This window comes from Quercus suber, unplaced genomic scaffold (genome assembly GCF_002906115.3).
Source record: "Quercus suber isolate HL8 unplaced genomic scaffold, Cork oak 2.0 scaffold_390, whole genome shotgun sequence".
NCBI classification, from domain to species: domain Eukaryota; kingdom Viridiplantae; phylum Streptophyta; class Magnoliopsida; order Fagales; family Fagaceae; genus Quercus; species Quercus suber.
The window spans coordinates 349,478-374,395 of NW_027069842.1; the positions used below are offsets into that span (position 1 = coordinate 349,478).

The following is a 24,918-nucleotide window of genomic DNA, read 5'->3' on the forward strand; positions in this document are numbered from 1 at the left end:
AAATATGGGCCTAATAGCATTGTTCCTATGTCCTAACTAGGGCTGTCTAGAAGACTCGGCAACCAGCTCAACTCGGCAAATCCACCCGCGACCAACCTGCCGCCACCCAATCCGGCAACTCCAGCGGTTGGATGCGGGTTCCAAACTCGATAACCTAACCCCATGCAGGTAGGCTGTCGGTTTTTCATTTCAAAACCTATGACACTCGACCCGAATCAAATCCTTTATCCTTTCCGGCGAAGTATTATGAATTTCCGACCAGATCTGGCGAGATCTCGTCATTATCCGACAAAATCTAGGCTAGATCTCGCCGGATCCGGCCAAATTTCAGCCTCGTTGATAAACTTGAGACCAACCCGAATCAACCCAAAACCAACGAGACCCGAATCAAAAAATCCGACTAGATCTCCGAGTCGGTTTCAAGTCAAATTTTTATCCACCCGCCTCATTCGGGTCAAGTCTGGGTTGGGCATAAACCCGACTTGGCCTGACTCATGGACAGGCCTAGTCCTAACAATAACCAAATGATGCGGAGGGTACGAGAGTGTACAAGATAGATACTTTATTATCTTTTAAAAAAAAAAATTAAAAAAAAAAAGAAGAAGAAGAAGAAGAAGAAGAAGAAAGATGATAAAGTATTTCATTATAAAATGAAGAAGAAGAAGATAATAAAGTAATAAATGACAAGGTCTAGGTGAAGAAATGTATCTCCTGGGGTAGTTGTCATGTTTTTTTTTTTTTTAAGAGTCAGGGGTAGTTGTCATGTTGGTGTTTGGTGATGGGACTGACGAACTCATTTACTGAAGACGACAACCATGAGTCCAACGAAGACATCCCTGAACGAGCAAATTAATACCCACTGACAGGACTGACGAACTCATTCGCCAAGACGACCTCAACAATACAGACGAGGGCATACTTGGACGAACAAAACCAATGCCCACGTCACTGACGAGGGTAAAACCATCCATTCAATACAGCCAATTAATACATAGGGCAGTTACAGATCCAGCTGTGTGAGCCGTTGGAGCACATTGAAGCCACATTATGAGGCACGAAACGTTACTAAGAATAGCATTAAAACCACCTTAATTGCCCCAACGGCTAGGAGCTGTAACCGCATATATAAAGCCTCCACATTGCCAAGTGCAAGGTACGCACACATATAGACACTAAGAGATCTCTTTCATTCTGTTCAATTACATTGTTTATTCCCAAGAGAGCTTCTTATACTGACTTTGGCATCGGAGGCATTGTGGCAGGCACCACACCGGTGACCACCTCTGAGAGTACGTTCATACAGGCTGAGGATTACTTCCATCCGACCAACTTGTTCTACTGACGAACTTACGCTTCATCAGTGTAATTTTACTGACGAACTTACGCTTCATCAGCGTAACTCTACTGACGAACTTATTCTACTGACGAACTTGTTCTACTGACGAACTTACGCTTCATCAGTTTGGACGAATTTACTTGACTGACGAACTTACGCGTCATCATTTGGTATACGAGAAACTTTAATTTACTTTTTGATGGGGCTAAGTTAAAGTACAACCATTCCATTTCATAGGGTCAGGTCATTAAGACATAGAGCTCGTGAGAAATGAAAATATAGCAATGCAATTTGATTGACATGCATGAATCACATTGCACGAATCGACTCTACATTCTGCAAGCGAAAGAACTCACATGAAGATTCAAGTAATGCTTTAATGTCATATTTTCATCGCTCCTGTTTGTTTGCATGGAATTACTTGCACGTATGGGATTGAAATTAAAGCATCTCTCTTTCACTATATATAACTACATTTATACAGTAAAAAAGTGTTATACTTTAAAGAATTGTATATTTTCTTTTAGGATGAATGCAACTCATGTCTTGGCTAGGCATGGAGCCATGCACAATATGTGAAGGAAGCAGAAGTTTGGTTAGAGAATGCTCCTTTGTTTATGTCAAAACATATACAAACAATTTTTTTTTTTTTAATTGTACATTCCAATCTAGGATGAAAATAACCTCAAGCAGCTCCTCAAGGAGAATCAAAATATGTTTGTTCCATAATTGATTTTAAAAGAATTTAAAAAAAAAAATCAATTTGTTCCAAGGATAATGAGAATCTAATTATAAAACAGAAAGGAAAATAAATTAATTAAATATTCCAAAGATCAATCCAGAGTTTGGGGTCACTTTGAATCAAATTTACAGCTTTGCCTATCCGTAGATATGGCCCATTTTATGATTTTGCATTTACATTGCTACCTGTTCCGGAATAAACTAATTTCAAGCAAAGTGAAATTCTAGTTTCTCTTTGCAATGCATGGTATCAAATGAATTCTCATTATATTCTCTGTATCTGCTTTTGCTTTCTACCACCCCACCCTTTGGGATAAAAAGAGAAAAAAAGAATGCTTCCCTCAACTTCACAATCTCACTTTTTGGTTACCCCTTATCTCAAGCATAGAATCACAAACGCAATCCATTTGTTTTAATAGAACTCTCTCCTCCAATGCATTTTGCATTAAGCCTATTGTAGTTCTTTCCCTACCACTATATTTCTAACACAAGCAATGCAAGAGAAGAACAACCAGTTCTTTCCTCTTGAAATTTGCCAGAAGCTATTCAACTTCATCTTTGACAGCCTCATTGCTCGTGGCCTTAAGCGTGTAACCTTGGGAAATCCACTGCCTCATCAGGGCTTAATCAAAGTGCCTCCTGGGTTGGGTTCTATGGAGGGGCAACAACCCATATATGGTGCCAAGCCCAATGGAGCTAGTAGTGTGAGCAAGTCACCAGTTGATTTGGGCTCTGAAATTCAGGTCCAGTTCTTGGAGACTGAAGATGAGTTGGAGAATTGGATCGCGGTTGATGAGCTTGGTTCTTCGGTCCATGTCTCGGAACAGAACGGCCCAATTGATACCGCCGCTCAGGCCCAATTGGTGAACAGTGATGAAAAGGAGATCCCACTAGTTGAAGTGTTTGATGTTTCTAATGGTAAGTCTCTATCACAAATCCAAGAGAGAAATGTTTCACAAACCCAAGGTAAAAGCTCAAAAGAAGTAGAGAAAATTTTCACAGCCTCGGGCCGGGCTAGTGGCCCAAAAAAGAGTGTAAGCATGAAAGATATGACAGAAGAAGAGAGAAGGAAGTATAAGGGGAAGAACATAGTAGATGAAAGCTTGACAATAGAGCCTGAAGCCACACAAATCAAGACAAGGCCACGTTTCAGTGTTGAGCCAAATATAAATGAAAAATCTGACGAATTCATTAAGAGTAGGAAGGAAGCCATGAAAAGGAATTATAGCATGGAGCCAAGATATTCTTAGCAGGGGTTGTGTAACAATGACCTTGGTGGGTAAGTCCCAGCTTGCTTTTAGTGTATTGAATTGCCCAAATCTATGCTTTGTTTATAAATATTTAGACTTTGGAATAAGAGTTTACCTCAAGCATAATAAGTTGACCAAGGTTTGTGGCCTATTGGCTTCATTGTGTTTGTGGTGGTTTTGTTCTAGTAGTATTCATAAACTTGTAGATGTTACTTATTATAGAGATCTTAATCTTATGCTTTGTTACTATCTCTTAAAATTAAAATGATGGATCATAGGTTAATTAATTTGTTACCAAATATCTGAAATAAATAAAGATTTTAATAAGAATTCTTATCAACATAACTACATAAGAATAGGTATTAGACAATAATCTTTCAACTTTTGAGCCTCAAGATAGGGAAGTGAGATCCTTCAATTTTGTATCGCATTAACAAGGAGCATCTTTATTATGCAACTTAAGCACTAAATTATTACTCAAAACCTTTCTGATTGCTAGCTAGTGTGTGATTAGCATCAAAATGAAGATTGTCAAGTAGTAGATGATATGATCAATTCAAATGGGGAAAAACTCACATTGACAAACAATCTATTCAAAAATTTCAATCAATTATTCAAGAATTAAATGAAAGAAAAACCTTCTAGTACTTGTGGATAAATTTCACATTACCAATGATTTAAAATTATAAGTGACTAAATTAACCTAGGAATCAAAATACTCTATTTGAAGTGAGCTTAAAAATTATCTTTCCAAGTTTCATTCTCCACTCTTCTTCTTTAGTACAACTACATGAAAAATAAAATCAATTCAACATTTTCACCAAAAAAATGCAAAAGGCAACTAAAAGAAATAAACATGTGATTCATACTTGAGATTTTATTTCTTAAATCTAATAGGAAACCCTCCTTTTATCTAAAAAAAAAAACGTAAATAATAAGCCATTGGTGTCCACCTAAAAGATACTAAAATAATAATCCATGATAAACTCATGCTAATGAAAAAAGAGTTGGAGTGTGAATTAGTTTTGGAATTTAATAAACTGAAACTGTAAATTGCTACAAGTGTGGGGTCGGGGTCCCCAAAAAATAGTAATAAATAGGAGAAAACAAAAGAAAAATACATATATAAGAACACATTGTAATTGGACTTAATAACGCACAAAACCAAATTATATTCGGACATACTTAAGCATATAGAAAAGTTGTAATTCAGAGGGACATAGAAAGATCTCATAGAGGATCATTCGGCAATTGGCAGACTATCCTCCTCCTTAAAGTTGTAAGTAGCTCCTTCAAGGACCCATGACCCAAACAAAACAAAAAAAAAAAACCCTCTTCTTCAATCCTCATATATAGAACAAAGAGAGTTAATTTAGCCTTGACCTTGTAACACTCTCAATGCAAAGTAAATTGCCTCCCAAATTATTTCCCTTTCCTATATTACATTTCACTTTAAAGAAATATTTTTTTTCAATCAATTTTGGTCTAAGAACAAAAAAGAAAAAGAAAAAAGAAATGGACACGTACCCAATTAATTGGTCACCTTCTTGCTCTTCTACTTAATCCCCATGAATCCAAAAGGTCCACCCCATGCATGCGTAAAATGAACACTTTTTTTTCTTCCTAATTCTTTTATTCTTCCAAAGAGTGAGTTGATGAACGGTAGAGATCATATGGAGCCCAAAGATGATCCACAATGCAGGGCTTCCTTGAATCTAACCTCAACCATGGCTTCCCTTTCCCACTCCAATGAAGCAAACTAATAGGCCCAGGATGCAAACTCCTACATTTTCCTTCAAGATTGTCTCCACCAAGTCCATGTTGATTCCACCTATGGTCCACACCGGTAATATCGCCACCCAAAACCAACAAAAATGGTGGCAAAGAACCCAAGTGGTAAATCCTCTTTTGCTTTTGCACTACCATCCACTCCTCCATTTTCGATGTATAATCTCCTTGCCTCCATTTATCCACGTCCACAACCATAACCCCCGTGTTAAAATAACAAGGCTTTCTACCATCAAATATTCTGGACATTGAAGGGTCAGACCAAAACAAGTCCGTGAAATAGGTTGTGAAATTTGCATGGCAATATTCTGGTGCAGCCAAAACCTTGTTCTCCAAATCCACCTCCCATAGCTTCTTGATGTCATCCACAACTACAAGATCAGAATCTAAATACACAACACGTTTTACCTCGGCTGGTATAATGTCTGCAAGGTATATACGTGCATAGTTTAAAGGTTGGTCTAGTGCTTGACGTATTGATTTTGATATTTTCCCACGTACCTTTTTGGAGTTAAAGCGATAAACTTTGAAGTTAAGGTAAGGGAAGGTGGATTTGATGCTTGAGGATACATCGGGCTCGTGCCTTGACCACAAAAAGTGAAACTCAACGTTTTCTGGGCATGTTGAATGTTGCAAAATGGACAACACAGCTGCCATGGTACCCCTAAGGTAGTTTGAATCCAATGTCATGGATATGTGGATTTTGTCATCAGAGGCACATGTTTCTCCGTTCCGAAAGGCAGGGGCTTCGCGGAAGATGGGGACATCTGGGGACGGCTTCCGGATAACCCCAAGGCGGATACCGGTGGCGGTGGTGGCGGTGGAATGGAGATCAGGGAGGAGGAGAAGGAAGAGGAGAGACAGGAGGCCTATTAGGAGTGATGATAATGGTTGTGGAAAAGTGGGGCTCATCCAAAAGGCCTCCATCCTTGACTTCGATGGTAAAAACAAAGGCGATTGGGATATAATTAGCGAAGCAAAGGAGATAGAAAAGTGGTGGTGGTGGTGGCAGTAGTGGTAGTTGTGGTGGTGGTGGTGGCAGCCATTGTTAGGCTGGATTTGGAGAAGGTTCAGGAAGAGGTTAGAAATGGTTTGCTTTGAATTTTTTGAGAAAAACTAGGGAAGGAATGAGGTTGGTCGGATTGTGAGGGAGAGAAGAATCTTCGGAATGGATTTTTTTTTTTTTGGTAATAAGGTCTGCTTTGTTACTATCTCTTAAAATTAAAATGATGGATCATAGGTTAATTAATTTGTTACCAAATATCTGAAATAAATAAAGATTTTAATAAGAATTCTTATCAACATAACTACATAAGAATAGGTATTAGACAATAATCTTTCAACTTTTGAGCCTCAAGAGAGGGAAGTGAGATCCTTCAATTTTGTATCGCATTAACAAGGAGCATCTTTATTATGCAACTTAAGCACTAAATTATTACTCAAAACCTTTCTGATTGCTAACTAGTGTGTGATTAGCATCAAAATGAAGATTGTCAAGTAGTAGATGATATGATCAATTCAAATGGGGGAAAACTCACATTGACAAACAATCTATTCAAAAATTTCAATAAATTATTCAAGAATTAAATGAAAGAAAAACCTTCTAGTACTTGTGGATAAATTTCACATTACCAATGATTTAAAGTTATAAGTGACTAAATTAACCTAGGAATCAAAATACTCCATTTGAAGTGAGCTTAAAAATTATCTTTCCAAGTTTCATTCTCCACTCTTCTTCTTTAGTACAACTACATGAAAAATAAAATCAATTCAACATTTTCACCAAAAAAATGGAAAAGGCAACTAAAAGAAATAAACTTGTGATTCATACTTGAGATTTTATTTCTTAAATCTAATAGGAAACCCTCCTTTTATCTATAAAAAAAACGTAAATAATAAGCCATTGGTGTCCACCTAAAAGATACTAAAATAATAATCCATGATAAACTCATGCTAATGAAAAAAGAGTTGGAGTGTGAATTAGTTTTGGAATTTAATAAACTGAAACTGTAAATTGCTACAAGTGGGGGGTCGGGGTCCCCAAAAAATAGTAATAAATAGGAGAAAACAAAAGAAAAATACATATATAAGAACACATTGTAATTGGACTTAATAACGCACACAAACCAAATTATATTCGGACATACTTAAGCATATAGAAAAGTTGTAATTCAGAGGGACATAGAAAGATCTCATAGAGGATCATTCGGCAATTGGCAGACTATCCTCCTCCTTAAAGTTGTAAGTAGCTCCTTCAAGGACCCATGACCCAAACAAAACAAAAAAAAAAAACCCTCTTCTTCAATCCTCATATATAGAACAAAGAGAGTTAATTTAGCCTTGACCTTGTAACACTCTCAATGCAAAGTAAATTGCCTCCCAAATTATTTCCCTTTCCTATGTTACATTTCACTTTAAAGAAATATTTTTTTTCAATCAATTTTGGTCTAAGAACAAAAAAGAAAAAGAAAAAAGAAATGGACACGTACCCAATTAATTGGTCACCTTCTTGCTCTTCTACTTAATCCCCATGAATCCAAAAGGTCCACCCCATGCATGCGTAAAATGAACACTTTTTTTTCTTCCTAATTCTTTTATTCTTCCAAAGAGTGAGTTGATGAACGGTAGAGATCATATGGAGCCCAAAGATGATCCACAATGCAGGGCTTCCTTGAATCTAACCTCAACCATGGCTTCCCTTTCCCACTCCAATGAAGCAAACTAATAGGCCCAGGATGCAAACTCCTACATTTTCCTTCAAGATTGTCTCCACCAAGTCCATGTTGATTCCACCTATGGTCCACACCGGTAATATCGCCACCCAAAACCAACAAAAATGGTGGCAAAGAACCCAAGTGGTAAATCCTCTTTTGCTTTTGCACTACCATCCACTCCTCCATTTTCGATGTATAATCTCCTTGCCTCCATTTATCCACGTCCACAACCATAACCCCCGTGTTAAAATAACAAGGCTTTCTACCATCAAATATTCTGGACATTGAAGGGTCAGACCAAAACAAGTCCGTGAAATAGGTTGTGAAATTTGCATGGCAATATTCTGGTGCAGCCAAAACCTTGTTCTCCAAATCCACCTCCCATAGCTTCTTGATGTCATCCACAACTACAAGATCAGAATCTAAATACACAACACGTTTTACCTCGGCTGGTATAATGTCTGCAAGGTATATACGTGCATAGTTTAAAGGTTGGTCTAGTGCTTGACGTATTGATTTTGATATTTTCCCACGTACCTTTTTGGAGTTAAAGCGATAAACTTTGAAGTTAAGGTAAGGGAAGGTGGATTTGATGCTTGAGGATACATCGGGCTCATGCCTTGACCACAAAAAGTGAAACTCAACGTTTTCTGGGCATGTTGAATGTTGCAAAATGGACAACACAGCTGCCATGGTACCCCTAAGGTAGTTTGAATCCAATGTCATGGATATGTGGATTTTGTCATCAGAGGCACATGTTTCTCCGTTCCGAAAGGCAGGGGCTTCGCGGAAGATGGGGACATCTGGGGACGGCTTCCGGATAACCCCAAGGCGGATACCGGTGGCGGTGGTGGCGGTGGAATGGAGATCAGGGAGGAGGAGAAGGAAGAGGAGAGACAGGAGGCCTATTAGGAGTGATGATAATGGTTGTGGAAAAGTGGGGCTCATCCAAAAGGCCTCCATCCTTGACTTCGATGGTAAAAACAAAGGCGATTGGGATATAATTAGCGAAGCAAAGGAGATAGAAAAGTGGTGGTGGTGGTGGCAGTAGTGGTAGTTGTGGTGGTGGTGGTGGCAGCCATTGTTAGGCTGGATTTGGAGAAGGTTCAGGAAGAGGTTAGAAATGGTTTGCTTTGAATTTTTTGAGAAAAACTAGGGAAGGAATGAGGTTGGTCGGATTGTGAGGGAGAGAAGAATCTTCGGAATGGATTTTTTTTTTTTTGGTAATAAGGTCGTATTAATTACCTTTTTTTTTAAAAAAAAAATACTAAAATTGAATTACTATTTTTATGTGAATTTTAATTAATATTAATTGTACTACAAAATGAATCTAACTAGTGTCAGATTCATAGCATAATAAACAAAATTTTTAATTATATTTTTTACTTTATGTCTTAGAATATGATACATCAGATTATTAGAATTAAATTTACTTATGGCTTTTTTAATAGGAAATTACGTTTAAATTTTATTTTTATGGCTTATTAGAATAAATCTATTTGTGATTTCTTTTTCCAATTTTAACCATGTTTTTATATGCATGCTTTACGTATTTTTTTTGCCTCCTTAAAAAGCGGGGAAAAAAAAACCTCAAATATTTTGGGTTTTATTTGTTTATTTCGTCATAAAATAAAGTAAAATTAGTCAAAATTTTCAAGTAAGGTACTATTTTTGCTTCCAATTAAGTAAAGATTTCCAGCAAGATTTTTGTCAAATTATTATAACACTTTCCACAGTTTGATTGATATTGCCAACATAGCACTAGCTAAAAATGGCAAATCCCGTATCGCCATATTAGGCGCAAATAAGATTCATAAACAAACCAAGTTAAGAAGGAAATCAGAAATAATTTATTTTAACGTGAGTTTCAGTTAACTCAACTGGTAAAGTCTCTGATGGTTGTATACGAGATCTAAGGTTCAATATCTGCCTACACTAAAAATTCTTTTAAAAAAAAATCATTTTAACAAAAAGAAATAATCATAATCAAATTGTAATAATTCTTTCCATAGGTGTATGCCATCACATTCACACCTTTTCTTTTTATGTGATTTATTCGATTCATTTTCACGCAAAATATGGATTAAGTTAAAAGTAAACCCCAATAAAATAGAGAAATTTTACTTATGTTTCCAACATTTATACAACAAATTTTAAGTAGTAGTCTTCTAAAAAAAAAAAATTCTATGAGATTGCTACTAGTTGTTATTGTAGGCAAAACAGTAATTTCAGTAGTAGGTTCAAATTAGAACCATGTTGAGGGCCATTTTTGAAGAATCATAAAGAAAGAAAGAAGTCCAACAACACAAACCGAAAAGAAGTTGGCAAAAAAGATAGAAAACAAGAACCATTAAGTCCAAGTAGTAGGAATAATGGATCATAGGTTCATAAAATAAATAAATGGGTCTTGAGAAAGCAAATAGGCTCAAAAGAGCCCGGAAAGAGAGAAATAGCAAATAGCAAACCCATGAGTAGTATACAATGTGGAAAAGTAAGAATGGGCTGCGGCAGGCCCAAAGCAATGTAAACAAAGAGAATAGGGGATTGATGGCAAGCCCACAAACCCCAAAGATGAGAATGAGGTAATTGGGCCGTGAAAGCCCAATGAAGTTAGTAAAAGCCTATGGAAACAGGACATTAGGAAAAAGGGCCGAGGAAGCCTAAGGCAAGCAAATGGGCCAAGGATGTCCAAGGAAAAAACAAAAGGGACGTAGGAGCCTATAAGTAAGAAAACCCATAGTCATGGAAAAGAACACATGGCAGGCCTAAAAAGGACCCTGCAAGATCAAGTCAATACAGCAGGAATGACAAAGTAATATGGCAGGACATGATGGCAATCAAGAAATAGGCTGGAGGAAATGTGAAGCCCAGTATCAAATGAAGCCCAGCCCTTAAGGGGAACAATGTGTTATAAAACGGCCCACATAAAAAGACGAAGAAGAGCGGCAGACTGTGCAAACACAGCTCTAGACTGCGGCAAATACATGAGCAACAAGCAGATTTTGGACACACATGAAAGGGAAGCACACACAAGACCCAAGCACCACCAGCCTGTACTCAGCCAATATGAGACATGGTGGGGTCATGGGTCAAAGGTAAGAGGTAGGGGGGTATGGTTTGGTGGTGGGGAGAGGGGAAAAGGTCTATTCTACGGCTCCTACCTAAACTCTTTTGGAGAGTACGTCCTGCTAGGATGACAGACCATCCAAAAGAAGTAAGGTTGAGGAAGGAACCGTTAGGTGCATACCATGAGGGATAGAGAGAGAAAGCACTTACACCATGGCAGGAAAGGGTGCCACGGCAGACTAACGAATGAAACAAACCTACCTTTTTATGGCGAGGGTGAGTGGCACACAGACGAACCCTTTGGTGGTCGGCCAGTACGCCCAAACCAGACAAAGACAATTAAGGGGAAAAATGGTAAAATCTGGTCATGGCAGGCACTATAGGAAGACCCTTGCCGTGCCCAGAATAGGGATCGAAAAACAGGGGATCACAAAGAAAAAATAGAAAGAAAGCAAAAAACAAGGGAAAGAAAAAAGAAAGAAAGAGAGAAAACAGAAAACCAAGAGAGATAATACGATAGGCATGCAACAGTAGGTCGATTTCCCTATCTCCTTCTCGAAATCCTACTCTCTCTTAACAAAGTAAATAAAAGAGGATTCCTTTGAGCACTAACCATTTAGGTCCGGTTCCCTCAAAATTATTAATCCCCACGGCAGGATCTTTCTTGGAAGATTAGTTGCATTGAGAGGAGGCGTTCTTCCTCTTTGGTCTTTGCCTCTACGAATTAAACTTGACTTGATATTTATTCTTGACTAACTCATATTATCACTAACTCCCTTCTTTCCTTTTGCAAAAGCCACTGTTATAACTGAGATTGTCATAAATAGGGATTACTTGGTCATTTTCCATTAAGAAAAGGTCGTTGTATTCTATTCTTTTTTTTATTATTATTGTTATTATATCTACCTCCCGTAACTCATTTGAAACAGCTCTGTCTGCCATAAGTACACTCTTGGCAGACGAGGCCTACTTTGTGCATAAGCTGGCCCAAATTGAGTTACAGTTAGACCGGCCTTAACTCTCCTACTCAGAATACTCGGGCTTATTACCGCAGGAGGCAGCGCAACGCACAGTACACAAAAAAGGTCTCTACATTAAATTGGCGACTTCACTGGGGAGTTGAGAAACAGATTAGGGACAAGAACCCTCACACACAAATGCCTCCAAAGTCCAGGACAACGCGAAAGATGAGTGTCGTGCCCTCGTAAGTAGAATCTAGACCAACGATGCCCCATCAACAACAACCTAACCAGGCGGAAGGTGCCAACGGAATGGGGACTGGACCCCAACCTCCTCCAAGAATCCCAACAGACAATGCCAACACCTTCGTTGAGGTGTTGCAGGCTCTGCAGCACTCGCAACAGCAAATGATAGAAGAAATCCGTCAACTAAAAACAAACAGAACAAAGGAAAAAGGAAGCCAGCATGATCCAAAACATGCGGCAAACAAAGAAGAGACACTAGCAGGGGGTGTCTTGCTGAACGCGAATCAATGTTTTATTACTATGGCTGAAGTAGCGGCTCTCTTGGAGTAAGAGAGAGCCAGAGGACCCAAGGAGAGGTTCTATGCACGAAGGTCTCTATACCCACTAAGAGTGCTCAATAAACCATACCGTGAGAGGTATGAGTCGCGAGCTTTTGCGCAATATGATGGTAGGAAGGGAAGTGCTGTTGAGTACGTAAGCAAGTTCATTGACACTCTCGGCCCTTACGCCACAGACGAAGACCTATATCTTCGAGAATTTTCTAAATCACTATGTGACAGGGCTTATACCTGGTACATTAGCTTAAAGCCAGGATCGATCCTGACATGGGATGATATGGTGGATGTATTTTGTACCAAATACTTTCACGGAGAAGAAACGGTAAAACTTGCAACTCTGCAAGCGACCAAGTAGAGGAATGGGAAGACTTGATGGAGTACATCAAAAGATTCAGGGATATAGCACTTGACTGCTACGACCATTGTGAAGAAAGGACACTGGTAGAGATGTGTATGACGAATATGATTAGAGAATATAGGGCAATCCTAGAAAATCTAGAGATCTCCCAGTTCGCGTAGTTATTGCAAAAGGTGAGAAAAACTGCCTAGTCCGTAAAGCCGAGCATGGACAAAAGAAGTGCCCCGCAAGCTATGGCAATATCTACTGGCGAGTGGAGAAGGAAGACCGACGGGAGAGAGTTTGATACTCCTTTGCCAATACCATGCATGACAAAGGAGCTAGATGTACTGTTAGACAGGTGGATAGCAGATGGGATCTTCAAACCTAACCAAGTTTCTAGGGAGCCCACAGAGGAAGAGCGGAAGGACCTAAATTTTTGTTGTTTACACAATTACGTGCAACATCCTATCGCAGAGTGTTAGGCGCTCCGCAGACTAGTGCACCGCAAGATAAAAGAAGGGACTATAGAACTGTCCCAGCAGGAAGTCTAAAGAAATCCACTCCCAAACCACAAAGGGAAGGGTGTAGTGGAGGTGGTAATTTGAGCGGACCTAGGAGAAGATGAAGAAGAAAACTTGGCCTTGCCCGCAGTGGCCATTACCACTTTACAACAGAGCTCTAAGTTCAAAAATTTGTTCGACCAGCTGGGACTCACAACAAAGGAAAGAAAGGTAGTCACAGAGGCTTTGGTGAGTATTGCCTCTAGTGTAGGAGTAGAATGTCTATCGGCAGAAATCCCAGATGATAAGGCTCTCTTACAAGAGTCAACTGAAATCACTTTTAGTAATGAAGATATGAAGGTGGGACACCCAGATCACAGGAGACCCATATACTTAGCGGCGTCCATAAATCAAATCCCCATAAAGAGAGCCTTGGTAGATACAGGTGCTTCGGTGAATCTCATTCCATTGAGCACTTTGCAAGTGGCAAGAATTTTAGAAAGAATGATTCAGGGGTGCCCAATGGAAGTAAGAGGTTTCAGCAGAAGGGGTGAGTATACAGTAAGCCACATTCAGCTGTGGCTGAAAGTAGGCCCCATAGCTTCTTTAGCTCGGTTCCATGTGGTGAAAATAGAAGTACCCTATCATGTGCTTTTGGGAAGGCCATGGTTGCACAAACACCGATTGGTCCAGTCCACCTATCACTAGTGCGTGAAAGGAAGATTGAATGGCAGAATGATACGCATAGCTACAAACCCCTAGTCGTTCGAGCAAGCAGAGGCCCATTTAATAGAAACTATGTTCTATGACCAATGGGCTCCATTTGGGGAAAGTTCAGTATCAAAACCACGAGGTACCTTCGTGCCTAGATGAGTAGACATCCAAGATGACCCAGACCCTGATTTGAGGGAATTATTGGCAAGAAAGAGGAAAAGGAGAAAAGCGCCTGCCGCAGAATCAGATGACACACCCCAATGTGTTAGGGTTCGAGGGCCTGATGGCAGGATCGTGTACAAATTATGAAGGCACGTGGGGCCCACGAATAAGACACAAGCGAGCCCTACCCAAGAATGGCAGCACAGGAAGTTGGCGTGTTGTATAGCTCAAGAAAGTGTGAAAAAAGAAGAAGAAAAGGATGAGGAAATTATGACAGAAAAAGATGCACAGGTTGTGGCTAAAGAAGAATTGAAGGAAGTTGACCTAGGGTTTGGTTCGAAGGAACCGAGGCCTATCTCAATCCATGCAAGTCTAGCTGAAAAGGAAAACTTAGAGTTAACACTGTTATTGAAAGAATTCAAAGACGCCTTCGCATGGAACTACAGTGAAATGCTAGGGTTAGACCCAGAGCTAGTTGCACATACGTTAAATGTGGACCTGTAGGCCAAGCCCGTGGCCCAGCCTGCCAGGATATTTCACACAGAAATAGAAGGATAAATAGTTAAAGAGGTACAGAAGTTGCTGGCTGCAGGATTCATCAAGCCTATTTAACACCCCCGCTGGCTATCCAACATAGTACCAGTAAAGAAGAAGAATGGCTAGATAAGATGTTGTGTAGACTTCAAAAATCTCAACAAAGCATACTTAGAAGACGAGTTCCCACTACCAAATATAGATTTATTGATAGATTCTGTGGTAGGAAGTGCCATGTTTTCATTCATGGATGGTTTCAAGGGGTACAATCAAATCAGAATGGCACTAAAGGATGTGAAGAAGACTACTTTTAGAACACCCATGGGCAATTTCTACTACACCGTGATGCCATTCGGGTTAAAAAATGCAAGTGCAACTTATCAGCGAGCAATGACAGCCATATTTCACGATATGATGCATCAGGACTTAGAAGACTATGTGGACGACATAGTGGTTAAGTCAAAGAGGAGAGAAGAGCACTTCTGTGTGCTGAAAAGGGTATTTGAAAGATGTAAAGCCTTTAAATTGAGAATGAACCCTCTCAAATGCGCATTTGGAGTATCTTCTGAGAAATTCTTGGGTTTACTAGTTCACAGCAGGAGAATAAATGTAGACCCAGCCAAAGCCACAGCCATAGCAACTATGAGGCCTCTAGCCACGGTAAAGGAACTAAAGAGCTTCTTGGGAAAAGTCTCGTATATCTGAAGATTCATCCTTGGGTTGGCATCGATAACTTTGGCTTTCACCAAGTTGCTCACGAAAGGGCAAAGTTTTGAATGGGGAGAAGCACAGCAGATGTCCTTCAAGAGGCTGCAGCAAATCATGATGAACCTACCCACGGTGCAAGCCCCAATCCACAAAAAACCATTGTTGCTTTACATGGCCACCAATTCGTATGCCATTGGTGCATTAATCGCCCAAGAAGATGGAAGCAGTGTTGAGCAACCAGTGTACTACATCAGCCGCACCTTAAAAGATGTAGAAACTCGTTACCCAAGGGCAGAAAGGGAATGCTTGGCTATTGTGTATGCCTCACAAAGGTTACACCACTATTTCTTGGCTTACAAAGTATGGTTGATGACCAAGTCCCATGCCATTAAATCCTTGTTACAGCAACCGATCCTCTCTAGCAGGATATCCTAGTGGTTGTTACAGTTGTCACAGTACGACTTGAGGATGGGGACACCTAGGGCGGTGAAAAGCTAGGCTATAGCAGACTTATTGGCACAGTTTACAAGAGAAGAAGAATTTCCACTGGGCGACGAAGTTCCAGGGGAAGTAGCTATGGCAGAAGAGGTCAGAGAACAATGGGTGATGAAATTTGATGGGTCTTCTACCACCCAATCCGAAGGAGTAGGAGTAGTTTTGTACCAAGATGAGGAAAAAGCAATAGCTTTATCATTCAAGCTGGAATTCCCATGTTCAAACAACACGGCAGAATACGAAGCCTATCTAACCGGGTTAGCCACGGCTCTTGAAATAGGAGTCAAGCATTTGAAGGTACTTGGTGATTCGAATTTAGTGGTCTACCAGACCAAAGGAAGCTTCTCCCTAAAAGAACCTAGCCTAGCCCCATACTAAGCAATGACCCAAAAGATGGAAGAAAAGTTTTTAACTTTTGAGATAGAACATGCTCCAAAGAATGAAAATCAGTTTGCCAACGCATTGGCTGCATTGGGCTCACAAATAATATTTGAATGGGATAGCACTAGAGTGGAGATCAGCAAAAGGGAAGAATCCACAATTGAGATGTTAAGAGAAAAGTTCCAGGAGGAGCACTGTGAAAGGGATTGGGGGATCCCCATAAGGGAAGCCTTGATGGAAGAAGAAGACATCGTGGAGCTAAAGATACTGAAAGACTATACCCTGGTAAAGGGAGAGCTGTACCACAGGATGCCAGGTGGGATCTTGTCCAGATGTCTGGGACAGAAGGAAGCCCAGAGAAAATTGAAAGAGGTACATGAAAAAATCTGTAGATCCTGTGAAGAGGTCAATCTTTACCACAGACTCCAAAGGGCAGGCTTCTATTGACCAAGCATGGGTAAAAAAGCAGATCAAGTCCAACCTAATGCGGGACCTGCCAACTTGCGGCAGACAGAGAGGAAAGTTATGCTGTGTTCATCAGCGAAGACTGGAGAACCCCTTTCATACAGTATTTGACAAAAGGCATCCTGCCGCAAAAGCACAGTAAAAGATACAAGCTTAAGAGGTAGGCAACACGTTACTTTTTGCATAATACAGTCATTTTCAAAAAAGGGTATGATGGGGACCCTTTGAGATGTTTGGGCCTTGAAGAAGCAAAAGAAATGATAAAAGAAGTACACTCAGGCGAGTGTGGGGAGCACTAAGGAAAAAAGAAACTTTACAGATGCTTGCTGCAGATGGGCTATTATTGCTTACCATGAAAAAAGACGCCGCATAATTTGTAAAAACGTGCCACAGCTGCCAAATACAAGCCAATTTTATCCACATCCATCCGCAGACTTTGCATAGCATGGTCACACCATGGTCTTTCCACACTTGGGGGATTAACTTGCTTGGACCAGTGAACCTACCATTGTGTGGATACATATGGATACTAATGGCTACGGAGTATTTTACTAAGTGTGTAGAGGCAGTACCACTCTGTAAAGCCACAGGAGAAGCAGTGGCAAACTTCATCAAAGAAAATATAATTGTAAGGTTTGGAGTTCCCTATAGTATCATCAGTGATAATGGCATGCCTTTTATCAACAGTGATGTAAGGAAGATGCTAGAGTTTTACCAAGTCAAGCACCACTGTTCATCACCTTATTACTCTCAAGGCAATGGGCAAGCATAGAAAACAAACAAAACTCTCATAAAGATCATTAGCAAGATGAGCCAATAGTATACGGAAGGATGGGTAGTGCACTTGCCAGACACTCTTTGGGCTTATAGAATTCACCAAAGTCAGCTATAGGTTTCTCACCTTTTTCCTTAGTTTACGGAACTGAGGTGGTAAGCCCAGCAGAAATGAGGACTCCATCTTTAAGAGTTATGCAGATGCAAGAAAAAGAAAGAGAAGAAGAAGTCTTTGCGGCAGAAAGGTGCGAAGATCTGGAAGGACTTGATGAAAAGAGAGAAAAATCCTAGGAACGTAGTCGCGGATATAGGCAAAAGATGACTGAAGCTTATGGCAAGATGACTAAAGAGAGAGTGTTCACAAAAGGACAACTTGTTTTGAAAGTGGTAGACTATGTTAGAAGAGGCCTGGCAGAACCATTTAAATTTGCACCGAAGTGGGATGGGCCTCTTGTGATAAGGGAGGCACATCCAAGTGGGTATTACCGTTTGACTCAGGTGAATGGCAGAGACTTAATGGATCCCATCAATGGGAAATGGTTGAAACATTACTTCGCCTAAGGAAAAAAAGTCATGCAATTGTCTTTTTCTTTTGTTTTGTTGAAAAAACTCTTATGTTTCCTTGTACTTTTTCTGTCTTTCAAGTCACTATGTCACAAGTCTAAAAAAAAATTTGTTGTAACTTGCTTTCATGAAGATGCAATGAAAAGCACGAAGTATTATCATCATATGTCATAGCAAAAAAAAAAAAAAAAAAAAAGAGTAGCAAAGTGTAGCATCATAAGTTACAAACCCAAACTATGGTAAACTAGCCAAATAAGTGCTATAGGAAACATAGTATGCTAAATAGAATAAGGAAACAACAGAACAAGGAAGAAACTGCATCATCATCAATGAAGACCAGAAATGAGTGGATGATCTCCAAAACGACTGGACCCATCTATGCTAGAGATAAGGCGCTCGCGACGGCCTTCCAAGTCTGCCACTTCCTTTCTCAAAACTTCAAGGCGAGAGTCAATAGCATCAATAGTAGGTTGGACTCTCCTCATGAAATGGCCCGGGCAATCTCTCGAAGGTGGTCCGAGATAAACTCCACAGCAAAACCAACACTCACAAGCTCTTACACCGCAGACCTCCACTGCAGGATCCTCTTGGTGGAAACAATGTCAACAAAGTTATGCTCAATATCATTCAGCACACTCCCCAACATCCGCAAGAAATGCTCCCTAGCAGAAAGACCAAGTCGGAATCCTTCCATGAAGTCCCCACGGTTGCTATAAATTGTCGCCAAGTGAGAAGCGCAGTCCTCAAGGATTCTGAAGCCGTGGAAATCTATATAAAGAGGTTCGGAGCCCCAGAAATCTGCAGGTCCAAGATCATTGACTTCAAGTTGATCAAAGCGTGCAAAAAAGGCTGCAGCCTCGCTCACAAGATCTGGAATGGTGGCAGAATTACTACCCACTTCAAACTGAGAAGGCACCGTAGGAAGTGGACCTGTCAAGAAAGCATAAGGCATGAAATGAGAAGCCTTGGTAAAAAAAAAAAAAAAAAAGGAGACAAGCCCACGAGGAAGAAATAAAGAAAGAAATAAGGGAAAAGAAAGCTCACCAGGGCCAGTGACAATGGGGGCTGTGGAAAAAATAGAGACAGGCATGAATTCAATCTCGGGTGGAGCATTCTCCTCTTCTTCGGACTCAGAAATCCTCTTCCCCAGGACAGGCGCATCGTCAAGATCCTTCAAGGATATCCTCAGACTCCTCAAAGACCAAATCAGCATCAGGCCCACAGGTGGTAGAAATAGGAATGGAGGAAGAAGTAACTACCAGAGAGAAACCGTCCTTCACAGCCTGAGACAGAGCAGCGAAAGGGTCACTGGTGGAAATGACAAGAGGCGTAACATGAGTAGTCTCAATCTGAGTAGCAGCAGGAGGGGTGGCTTCCCTTTGAATAGAGGGTGTCTCGACAGGAGTAGAGGTGACCTCACTAACCTTCCTAGTATAAGTACCTTCATCTATGGGTACCAGCCCGGTGGGAGAGGTAGGAGCCTCAGTAGGAACTCCATGCGTAGCTACAGAAGTGGCAGGTGTTGCAAACTCAGTCCCAACAAAAAGACACTCCATGGGTGTGCCCATGGAGGCAGAAAGCTCCTCGGCAGAAGGATGATATATAGAAAGAGGCCTAGGCTCATCCTAGAAGACAAAAAGAGGGAGATATGAAGATTAAAGTAACTTTTTGAGTGAATGAGGAAATCAAAAGTGTATGATAGATTGGTTAATAAGGAAATGTACCTCCAATTCAGGTTCATCGAGCACAATAGGACAGGTGGATGACGTATCCTCCTTGTGCTTAGACTGCAAAGAAAAAGGGGAACAAAAGACAGAGTCAAAGAAAGAAGTCAGCAAGTATGTCAAATTCAAGCACAGGAAAAAGTCAAAAGATATATATATATATATGTGTGTGTGTGTGTGTGTGTGTGTGTGTGTGTATTTGAAGGACGAAGCAAAAATTAAAAGTGTTGTACCCTCCGCTCAGCAGCAAGCACAGGAGGGGGAGTTGTCTTCCTCTTACTGCCTCATGTTCTGCTGGCAGAGTAGCATCTATAGGTGGCTGAGAAGTAGCAGACTTGGGCTTGCTGGCATATTTAAGTTTGGCAGTACCTTTCTTGACTGGTGCAGGGACATTTATCACTTTAACCTTCTTTTCCCAACCTGGAGGATAATCACCTGTGTGCCAATACCATCCTTTCTTCTCCTCATCCCATTCAAAGATGGCAGACCAGTTCTATTTCTTGGCATATGCCAACACAGACTTGGAAGGCAAGAGCAATTGAGGATTAGGCGAGACAACCATACTAAGCCCCTCAGGAGGAATGAGAGAGAAACTGCGACTACCAGCCAACTCTTGCTCAAATGAGGTCATTACAGCCTGCCAGTATCCATGCATAGCGGGGGTGCAAAGGCCCTCCCTCAAAGAGCCAGGAACTATGACTGCACTAAATTGATGTCTCCAAAAATCAAATAAGGTATGTCGCAGAAAAGGTCTAACTGAGGTATGGGACTCCATAAGAAAGGAAAGGTCATCAAGAATGTCCTGATCCAACCCAAACTGCCTTCTTACCCGGTTGGCAGGATAATGGACAAACCTGACACCTTCATCGGCCAAATAGGGCAACCATCTGGTGTTGGTGGCCGCCAAATAGGTGATACCCGTCTCATCGAAATCGGCTAAGGGAGTAGTAGTTCCAACAGTATCAACAAATGAACCCATAGCAAAATCTATGCATGTGTAACCAGTACTCAAATATCTGTAAGCTCTCCAGGAAAAACCAACACCTTCATCAAAGGACTTAACAACGGAATAATCGATAGGCTTCAAACCAGACCAATGGAAAGCCAGAGGAAAATCGAACTCAAATCTGCCACAGAAGTCAGTAATTACCTGCGAGTAGGATTGATACTTCTCTTTAGCATAGCGAACGGGCCTACACTTCGCTAAGTGCTGGGCACAACGCTTAAATAACAACTGCTGCAAGATGGTGTTGTGTACAAAGGAAGTGATCATGTGGCAGGAGCCGGCCTGACTCTCGTCACTCCGCAGGATATCCAATTGGACATATAGATGCCCTAAGAACAAGGGGGCCAGCAGTAGACTCACCCCGACAGATATTTTTATGGCTAGACGAAAATACAAAGGCTTTATGGCATAATGGGGGTGGGATCTAAAGACAAACTTGCAAAGCCAAAAGGCAACAAAAGCAGCACGACGAGCAATTACAGAAAATTTGGAAGAAGAACTAACCCAATACGATAACTTGGCGTTCCTGGTCATTCTCTTCTTCAACTTAACTTCAATAACTTCTTCTTTCGGAGAAAGCTCTATGGTGGCAAGATCAACATCGCCAAGAATTAGCAAAAGTAATTGATTCGCCACGTCTTCAAGGGTAACAGTGAGTTCGCCATAGGAAAAAGAAGAATGTGTGGGTGGTGGCACACCGCCGGTGAGCCAAATGGCAAAGGTTGTAGAGGTCTCGGAAATTAGACAGGCTTTGGGATAGGACGATAGCCTTCAAAACACCGGCCTGCTGAAGCAAACCCATGAAGCCCGTATCGGATAACTAGCAATCAACCCACTCCTTCCAACCAAGGTTGATATCCGACCCAAATTTGAAATGGATAGGCATAGGGAGTGAAATGCCTTGACGAATGACTAAATCGGAGATGAAGGAAGACACCGGAGCCCAAGAAACATTAGGGTTTCGCCGGCAAAGAACGAGCCACACACGGCCTAGCAACAGCGGCTCCAGGAACCTTGGGAAAGTGAGGGTGAGTGTCATACCAAGGGTTGATTAAAGGGGCGCACTCATTGTCTGGGTTACGCTGCGCCTCTTTCTCGTCGAAATGGTCCGACTCAGAGTATGTGGCCTCCTCGCCTATCTCTTGTTCAACGGGAGGAACGAGAATGGCTTCTTTCCCTTTATGGCAAGAAGAGCCCTGGGTTTTCACAAGCGCCATAATATAAAGGCTTGACCAGAGTAAGGTGGGTATGAGTGTTTGAAAAAAGGAAAACAGTGAAGGAAGAGAAACAGACAGAGTTTTCTCTTTTTTGGAAAGGAAAGAGTTTGTGTTTGGATTGCAGAGAGACTCTACTCTAAATAACTGGGTCATTAATGCCGGCCTGAAAAGAGGTGATGGTTCAGCCATCAAGAAGAGACTAAAATTAATGAAACGACGGCTATGTTTCAGAATAACTGCCAATCTGGGAAATTAGAAGAGACAACCCTGTTTGCGGCAGGAAAAGAAAAGAAAAAAATATATACATCTATATATAGGTACTTATATATGAACGAAATGAGGTCCACTGTTCAAAAAAGCCCGCAAAGGAAAAGAAGGAACAGAGATAGAAAGGGTAGGGAAGTCTTTTATTCACATATGAACCACAGGAATGCTTCATATGTTCAGGGGGCTAAATGTTGAGGGCCATTTTTGAAGAATCATAAAGAAAGAAAGAAGTCCAACAACACAGACCGAAAAGAAGCTGGCAAAAAAGATAGAAAACAAGAACCATTAAGTCCAAGCAGCAGGAATAATAGATCACAGGTTCATAAAATAAATAAATGGGCCTTGAGAAAGCAAATGAGTTCAAAAGAGCCCGGAAAGAGAGAAATAACAAATAGCAAACCTATGGGCAGTATACAATGTGGAAAAGTAAGAATGGGCCACGACAGGCCCAAAGCAATATAAACAAAGAGAGCAGGGAATTGATGGCAAGCCCACAAACCCCAAAGATGAGAATGAGGTAATTGGACCGGGGAAGCCTAATGAAGTTAGTAAAAGCCCATGGGAACACAAAGTTAGGAAAAATGGCCGAGGAAGCCTAAGGCAAGCAAATGGGCCAAGGATGTCCAAGGAAAAAACAAAAGGGACGTAGGAGCCCATAAGTAAGAAAACCCATAGTCATGGGAAAGAACACATGGCAGGCTTAAAAAGGGCCTTGCAGGATCAAGTCAATACAGCAGGAATGACAAAGTAATATGGCAGGACATGATGGCAATCAAGAAATAGGTTGGAGGAAATGTGAAGCCCAGTATCAAATAAAGCCCAGCCCTTAAGGGGAACAGTGAATTATAAAACGACCCATAAAAAAGGATGAAGAAGAGTGGCAGATTGTGCAAACATAGCTCCAGACCGCGGCAAACGCACGAGCAACAGGCAGATTTTGGACACACATGAAAGGGAAGCACGCGCAAGACCTAGGCGCCACCAGCCTGTACCTAGCCAATATGGGACGTGGTGGGGTCATGGGTCAGAGGTAAGAGGTAAGAGGGGTATGGTTTGGTGGTGGGGAGAGAGAAAAAGATCTATTCTGCAACTCCTATCCAAGCTCTTTTGAAGGGTACGTCCTGCTGGGATGACAGACCACCCAAAAGAAGCAAGGTTGAGGGAGGAACCGTTAGGTGCATGCCATGAGGGATAGAGAGAGAAAGCACTTACATCATGGTAGGAAAGGGTGTCACGGTAGACTAACGAATGAAACAAACCTGCTTTTGTCTGGCGAGGATGAGTGGCACACAAACGAACCCTTTGGTGGTCGGCCAATACGCCCAAACCAGACAATGGCAGTTAAGGGGCAAAATGGTAAAATCTGGTCACGGCAGGCACTATAAGAAGACCCTTGCCATGCCCAGAACAGAGATAAAAAAACAGGGGATCACGAAGAAAAAATAGAAAGAAAGCAAAAAACAAGGGAAAGAGAAAAGATATGAGAGAAAACAGAAAACCAAGAGAGATAATATGATAGGCATGCACCGGTAGGTCGATTTCCCTCTCTCCCTCTCAAAATTCTACTCTCTCTGAGCAAAGTAAACAAAAGAGGATTCCTTTGAGCACTAACCATTTAGGTCCGGTTCCCTCAAAGTTGTTAATCCCCACGGCAGGATCTTTCTTGGGAGATTAGTTGCATTGAAAGGAAGCATTTTTCCTCTTTGGTCTTTGCCTCTACGGACCAAACTTGACTTGATATTTATTCTTGACTAACTCATATTGTCACTAACTCCTTTATTTCCTTTTGCAAAAGCCATTGTTATCACTAAGATTGTCATAAATAGGGATTACTTGGTCATTTTCCATTAAGAAAAGGTCATTGTATTCTATTCTTTTTTTATTTATTTTTTATTATTGTTATTATATCTGCCTCTCGTAACTCATTTAAAACAGTTCTGCCTGCTATAAGTACATTCCTTGCAGACGAGGCCTAGTTTGTGCACAAGCCGGCCCAAATTGAGTTACAGTTGGACCGGTCTCAACTCTCCTACTCAGAATACTCGGGCCCATTATCGCAAGAGGCAGCCCAACGCACAGTACATAAAAAGGCCCTTACAAACCATAACAATTTACTACCTAAGATGTTACTACCTAATATTTATGATAAAAGTGTTGTGAAAATATTGTAGATGTAACAATTCTCCAATAAAAATAAAAGTCTCCTTTAAAAAAAAAAAAATAGTCAGTAATTTTTTATTTAGAGTCAACAACTTACTAATTAGTACATCTGTACACGGAATTAAACCATCTAGATGTTAGGCTGTGCCCATGCTTCCTTGTATGCAATGAATCCACTATATTAATGACACCTTGCCCTAGAGACATGGAATAACTATCTAGACGTTGATAAAAGTTTTGTGGAAATATTGTAGATGTAACAATTCTTCAATAAAAATGAAAGTCTCCTTTAAAAAAAAAATTAGTCAATAATTTTTTATTCAGAGTCAACAACTTACTAATTAGTACATCTGTACATGGAATAAAACCATCTAGATGTTAGGCTGTGCGGCTGTGCCCATGCTTCTTTGTATCTAATACAGATGTGCCCATGCTTCCTTGCATGCAATGAATCCACTATATTAATGAT

The 24,918-nt window shown here is 40.8% G+C and overlaps 2 protein-coding genes across 2 annotated transcripts; both read right to left on the minus strand.

Moving 5' to 3' along the window:
* Positions 1-2,925: 2,925 nt before the first annotated feature.
* On the minus strand, positions 2,926-6,192 carry LOC112031516 (probable galacturonosyltransferase-like 4). The gene is made up of 2 exons (XM_024064210.2): positions 4,855-6,192; positions 2,926-3,003 (listed from the first exon to the last, which is right to left on the minus strand). The coding sequence occupies exon 1, from the start codon at positions 6,040-6,042 to the stop codon at positions 4,960-4,962; it is 1,083 nt and encodes a 360-aa protein (XP_023919978.2). The 5' UTR covers positions 6,043-6,192; the 3' UTR covers positions 2,926-3,003; positions 4,855-4,959.
* A 1,038-nt stretch (positions 6,193-7,230) lies between these two features.
* LOC111992638 (probable galacturonosyltransferase-like 4) lies at positions 7,231-8,941 on the minus strand. The gene has a single exon (XM_024024501.2). The coding sequence runs from the start codon at positions 8,790-8,792 to the stop codon at positions 7,710-7,712; it is 1,083 nt and encodes a 360-aa protein (XP_023880269.1). The 5' UTR covers positions 8,793-8,941; the 3' UTR covers positions 7,231-7,709.
* Between the last annotated feature and the right edge of the window lie 15,977 nt (positions 8,942-24,918).